At 35.9% G+C, this 7,082-nt stretch overlaps 1 protein-coding gene across 1 annotated transcript in view; it reads right to left on the minus strand.

Annotated features, from left to right (window-relative positions):
- Nucleotides 1-7,082, minus strand: part of LOC106880013 (uncharacterized) — a 30,206-nt gene that overhangs the window by 14,394 nt on the left and 8,730 nt on the right. The window contains exons 3-4 of the mRNA XM_052978057.1: nt 6,662-6,733; nt 577-734 (exon numbers count right to left, since the gene is read on the minus strand). Coding sequence (XP_052834017.1) covers nt 577-734; nt 6,662-6,733 — 230 coding nt within the window. The remainder of the gene's footprint in view (nt 1-576; nt 735-6,661; nt 6,734-7,082) is intronic.

Below are 7,082 nucleotides of genomic sequence, written 5' to 3' on the forward strand. Positions count from 1 at the left end.
GAAATAAACCCACGCACTGGTTCTATTTCCTTTTATTATCCATCCCTTTGTTAACAATTTGTTAACACATTATCAAAACGAATTCTCGATGAAACGTTCGGCCAATCAATCAGTTATGATTGTAAGAAATCCTTTGTTGTCATTCACGACCTCTTCAATGACCGTTTTAATGTTTTCGTTCTATACTTACATAGTTGTGAGTGAGAATGTACATGAAAGAGGAAGGGAGTTAGAAAGAGAGAGTGTCTGTCTGTGTGTATGTGTGTGTGTATGTGCACGCACATTCATGCATATGTGCGCTGTCGTGTGTCTGTTTGTGTGTGTATGTGTTTGTGTGTGTGTGCCTGCGTGTGTTTGTGTGCCGATGACGGTTTGTGTGATACAGTTTAATCTGTAAGTGCATTAGAGAGAAAATGTGAATGTGAAGCGTGTAGATGGTAAAACGTTTATTTCTTTATACCTTTATCTATTGTTTCAGTTTCACAAGACATTATATGGAGAACTTCAGAGAATAACCCGGATTTTTGTTAGTTTTAATAGTAAAAGAAAAACAGAAGCAAGGAAGATTTTACTAACTTTGACATTGCGAATAATCCAGTATAAATATTTCTCTGCTTGGAGTTTCCCGACACGTGCCTTGGACAATCACATTTCTGGTATAGACTTTTTTAATATGTTTTACGAAGGCTGGTAGGTGACAGCCACACTTCATATTCTTATTGTTTGTGAGGTCACTGTAATTATAAAGAGAACTCTAACTGAATGCGCTTCAGATCACCAGAGAAACTCCTGTTTGATTTGACAAGAAGCACAGATTAGAAAATTCGAACAGGTGTATAAAAGTTATGACATTCATGGTTTTTTGCCCCCAAATTGTTAATAACATCAATAATTTGAAATGGTTTCTAGTGGAAAGTGAACATATATCACGCTTCTATTATTTTTTAGCTTACATATTGAATAATAAAGTACCTTTAAGTAAGAAGATTTTTATCCACTTAAAACGATTCCATTTTATTGTGTTTTAGGGACATTTTAGTGACGGATATTTGGTGGTAGCCACTTTGTGCCGCTGTCTCTGAGAAAAACTCATTTAGATGGGAGGTTTTGGTGCTAAGAAGGTTGTATTTATTCAGTGCGGCAAATATTTTTTAAGTCAGAGATTGACCAGTGCAGAAACTGAAAAATTACAGTGTTGTACTTCTTTAAGTTTCTGCGGTACAGACATGTATAGTAATGTTCTTAATTAACAAGGGGGAATTTATATACATTTTTCGAAATATCAATTTAAATCTTTTCAGTTTTTTAAGAAACAACAACAACAACAATGGTTTCAAATTTTGGGACAAGGCCAGCAATTTAGGGTAGGGGTAAATCAACAACATCGACCCCAGTGTCCAACTGGTACTTATTTTAACGATTCCGAAAGGATGAAAGGTAAAGTCAAACTCGGCAAAATGTGAACTCGGAACGTAAAAACGGACGAAATGCCGCTCAGTATTTTATCCGGCGTGATAACGAGTCTGCCAGATCGTTACCTTAACAACTATAATAATAATGGTTTCAAATTTTAGTACAAGGCCAAGTATTTTGGGGGTGGGTGCTAGTCGATTACATCGACCCCAGAGTTCAACTGGTACTTAATTTATCGACTCCGAAAGATGAAACGCAAAGTCGACCTCGGCGGAATTTGGACTCAGAATGTAGCGACCGGCGAAATACCGCTGAGCATTTCGTCCAGCGTGCTAGCGAATCCGTCAGCACGCCGCCACAACAACAGCAACAATAACAATAATAATCCTTCTACTATAGGTACAAAGCTCGAAATTTTGGAGGAAGGAGCTAGTCGATTACATCGACCCCAGTACGCAACTGGTATTTAATTTATCGACCCTTAAAGGATGAAAGGCAAAGTCGACCTCGACGGAATTTGAATTCAGAACGTAACGGCAGACGAAATACAGCTAATCATTTCGCCCGGCGTGCTAACGATTCCGCCACCTAGCCGCCTTAAGAAGAAGAAGAAGAAGAATGTTTAACCAAATTAGAGGAAACAGATAATGATAACAATAAGTATAAGGTGCAATATGTCTCATTTCAAACAGAGAGAAAAAGTAGATATGCTCGCGAATAAAACTTCAAAAACAAATTTTTATCCATGAGTTCGAGGCACTCAAGATACGAAAACGGAAATAGCACACACCCAGAGACGGTGATCTGCCAAAAAGTTAAATCTGAACAGGCAGACCCTTTCCTAATGTCACTGCCTAAGTGAAAAACAAATTCAAAAGAGAAAGGTGGACATGTGACGACTACATCTAAGTGCTTTATGCATTTTACACTGCATAACTATAGCCGGGGAATAGAGAGATAACAAGAGAAACATTTTAAATATGGAGAAGAAGCAATTTTGATAGAAGGTCTCGGAGAATACTCTTGCGAATGTCCGGCGATATATCCTGAAAGAGGGAAAAGTGTCCCAAACCTAAATATATAAACTAATAGATAAAGTACGCACGGAAAATAAAATAAAACCTCTCAAAATACAAAACAATGGACTGCAATCAGGCAAAGTCATCGCATTAGACATTATCTCTCCGGAAACGCAGAAGACACCACAAAAGAAAGAAGGGAACACAACAGAAATAACAATACAAACAGTAAATAAAAGGCTAAACCAAAGTAAACTCCCTACACTGTTACCCAACCCCAAAATAAATAGAAGAGTACAGCAAATAAATAACACACATAAATAGGCAAATACTGAAGCACAAAGCAACAACAAACAAAATATCATACACCACAATAGACCAACTATAACCGAGGACTGAGACGAACCGACTGAAGATATAACAAAGGTAGAAGAACTCAATATCATACAGTCAGTAAATATGGACCAGCGTAAACGTCTCCCCTGGCTACAGAAGAATAAACAGCTCTATGAAAGGATAAATAGATACAACAGAGCCTCACAAGTAATAATGAGCATATCGATATTTATACACTAGATATCAACAAACTAAATAACTTGATCTTCTCAACGACTGCAGTAATAACCAAGGAAACTGGACTTTACTCTGACAAGGAGAATAAAAAAATTCAGCCAAATCTCAAACCTCAAAATGGAAACAGATTTTAATAAATAAAAAGAGACTTATCACTACTTTGTGAATTAGAGAAAATGAGATCAAATATGAAGAAATAAAAAAAAGGCCCATATAACAAAACAATACAATATAGACAATAAATAAAATACCTGAAAGGTAAAAGAAAAAATTAAACAGGGCATAGCAGCAAAGACTTGCCGCATAAAACGGTATGAAAAACGGGAAGGCTTCTTCCAACAAAATAGAGAATTCAGAATAAACACAAAAAGTTTTTACAGAGAGTTAAACAAAGAAGATTATATCAATAGACATCATGCCAGCAACATCAGTGATTCAGTTATACTGGGAAGCAATATGGAACAAACCAAAACAATACAACAGAAATACTTAGCGGATTAATAGGGAAACGGAAAGGAAGAACACAATAGAACTACAGATATGTCCCACAATCACAGGCCAAGAGATCACAGACAGCTGAGGAGTACCAGCAAGTGGAAAACTTCAGGAATATAGAAGGTTCTCAACTTTTAGTTGAAACACCTCATCAGTACTCATAAGCACGCAGCGACAGCATTCAATTTATTGATAAGAGAGCCAGAATCAACATCGAACGGAAATGCTGGAAAAATAGAGATACCGCCCTACCACAAAATCACAGACCAATAGCATGCCTATCGACATCAAACTAATTCCTAGCATCAGTATTCCATAACCGGCTTATAAAGCATCTGGAAAATTACAATGTTTTACCAGAAGTACAAAAAGGGTATCGGATAGGGATGTATGGTTGTAAGGAGCAACTTCTGGTAAACCGAGCCATTACAGAGAATTGTAAGAGGAGAAAGACAAACATGAGCATGACTTGAATTGATTACTAGAAAGCATTCGACAGCCTTCCACACTCATGTATACAGGAATTTCTCCACACAAATAAGATAGCCTCACCACTACTAAAATATTTTAAACACGCAATGGCAAATTGGAAAATCAGTATAACATTAAAACTTACCCGACCCCGGAAGAAGAGGGATTTTTCAGGGAGACTCACTGTCAGACCCCTGCTGTTCTGCCTTTCTCCGCCCCCGCTAACAGACTTGTTAAGCGAAACCACTATGCTATAGACAAAAAAATAAAACATCTCCTGTACATGGGTGACCTAGAACTTTTCACTAAAAGTACTATGGAACAGAGAAACCTTATCAAAATTGTCCATAATTTAAGTAAGGACATCGAAATGAGCATGGGGCTGGACAAATGTGCCAGATTCACTCCGAGAGAGGCAAATTAATCAGTACTGAAAACTCTGCACTCAACATAGACACAGAAATTAAAGAATTAGACCACGATCGCTTATACAAATATCTGGGAATATACGAAACAGCGAAAATCCAACACAGAGAAATGAAAGAAACTTAGGAGAGAGTATTATAGAAGAGTATAGAAGAGTTAGACTAATATTAAACACTGAACTTAATGCTAAAAATAAATAAGATAATAGGGATAAACACGCTAGTCATACCAGTCATAAATTATAGCTTTAACATAATAAACTGGAAGATCAGTAAATTGAGAAACCTAGATAGAAAATCCAGAAGACTAATAACAGCGCACCGAAGTCACTACACCAAAGCAGACGCAAGCAGAATATATTTATCCCGCTTAGGAGGAGATTGTGACCTGATACAGAAAGCACTAAGAACAAACTACATAAAATACAGAGTAGGCAATACATCAGAAAGTAATAAGTGCAGAATCTGTGAACAAAATGGTGAAACCGTATGACATATTACCAGCCAATGTATGCCACTAGCTCAGAAGGAATATAAGAGACGCCACGACAATATAGCAAGGCTTGTCCATTGGACACTTTGCAACAAAGTATGGACTTGACAGAGCAAAAAATTGGTACAACCACAAGCCCGAAAGCATCATCGAAAATGATAACGCAAAGACCCTGTGGAATTTTATGATTCAGTGCGACCATGAGATAGAGAATAGGAAGCTGGACATAGTCTTAGTTGAGAAAGAAAACAAACTCTGCTGGGTCATAGATATAACATGCCCAGTTGACAACAAGGTATGCGATAAGGAACAAAGAAAAGTCGAGAGATATGACAGGTTAGCTTGCGAGGTAAAGCAGTCATAGTCGATGAAGAAGGTGGTAGTAGTACCAATTATTGTCGGAGCCTTGGGAACAGTGAGTAAAAATCACGAGAAGTTCATGGAACAAATAGGGGCTGCAATAAGGGTGGAGCACGTGCAGAAAACAGCACTGCTTGGAAGCGCTCGAATACTCCAGAAGGTGCTCGAAAAACAAGAGGTGTTACCTTAGTTCACTGGTAGTGAACAACTGGCAACGTGGTACATCTCCAACGTTAGAAGCTGTGCAAAGGCAATAATAATAATAATAATAATAATAATAATAATAATAATAATAATAATAATAATAATAATAATAATAATAATAATAATAATCTTTTCTTGAGTTTGTAAGTCATGTAATAGAAGATAACTATTTCATTTTCATTTCAATACATTTTAATATTTCTGTATGCCTTTGAGTCTGTCTCATTCGGTGTGTTCTAACCGCTACCAAATAATCCATTGATAAGGAGGCAATCAGGTAATCACTAAAGCCAAAAAAAAAAAAAAAACTCAATTCGATTGTCCTATTCAGTTATATGTGATCGAAGTATTGTCTGAGTAGAAATTAAAGGAAAGATGACTAAGAGAAGACTGAACCTCGAGCAGACAGGTATGAATGTAGGCCATTCCCACCACTCTGTATTACATACTGCAGTAGATTTATTCGAAAGGAGAAATGATAAAGTGATAATTAAAATAACAGCAACCAAAACGATATTTGCAGATAAAACATGAGGTAAGTTTACATGTTCTTCTTTCGGTCTTGAATTGTTCTTCACACATAAGCACAAAGAAAAATATGTTAATATTACAATCTTAAAACATATTAAAGAGTTGATCAAAAATAAGAATACAAGTTATTATTTTTAGGAGATGTTAATTGTTCTATGTTCCATGTATCAGAATTGGTAAAGTAAAATTAAGTAGGATGTAGTTAGAGAAACTTTAGATGACATTCTAGATATAATATGGAATCATAAGACAAAAATGGTGGAAAGTAAAATGTATTGGGCAAACAGATTACACACAGCTGACAGAAGAGAAAGAGATGAGATGCAATATATAGATGACGTACAATATATAGATGACATACTAGATATAGAAGATATACTAGATACAGATGATATACTGGACAGGTGACCTACTAGATTTCGATGATATACTTGACAGAGATGACATACAAGATATGGATAAGTCTACTATTTGTTACTAATTTGCAATATATAAATTACCAGATACTAGATACAGGTGACATTCTCGTTAAAGCACAATATTCGGAAATCGTGCTGATCCACTGAAATTTAGACCAACTCTTCGCTATATTTTATCACCTACACTTAGCAAAGAACTGATAATTTGGTGACCTCATTTTACGATTTGAGTTTTCCAACAAAGAGACTTGTCCTTACAGTTTCTTTATACTGGGCAGGAACAGGAAAGCGCCATCTTCATATTCTTGTATTTGGTTGTTCTGCAACTCTCTGAAAATAAAGAGACAAATATTACACACGTTAAGATAAGTAAAAGTAAATAAATTTGTTTTCTGTTGTTCGATACTGTCTAAATTGCTCTTTTGTCAACACCAACAGAATGAAAGCTGATGCTCAAAGACAATTGTTTATTTCTCTTTATAGTTCTCATGGAAGTGTTGTTTGGACAGGAATTAGTTCCTTCATTCTAACTTAATTATCCTTAGGGAATACCTTCTACTAAACCAAACAGCAAAAGATGAATGATGATAAAATATAAAAAAATAACAATGAGACTTTGTTATGTGCACAATATGGGTTTTACATAACATTTCATTCATGTATCATATATATATATATA

The sequence above is a fragment of the Octopus bimaculoides genome, chromosome 30, assembly GCF_001194135.2.
Source record: "Octopus bimaculoides isolate UCB-OBI-ISO-001 chromosome 30, ASM119413v2, whole genome shotgun sequence".
In the NCBI taxonomy this organism is placed as follows: domain Eukaryota; kingdom Metazoa; phylum Mollusca; class Cephalopoda; order Octopoda; family Octopodidae; genus Octopus; species Octopus bimaculoides.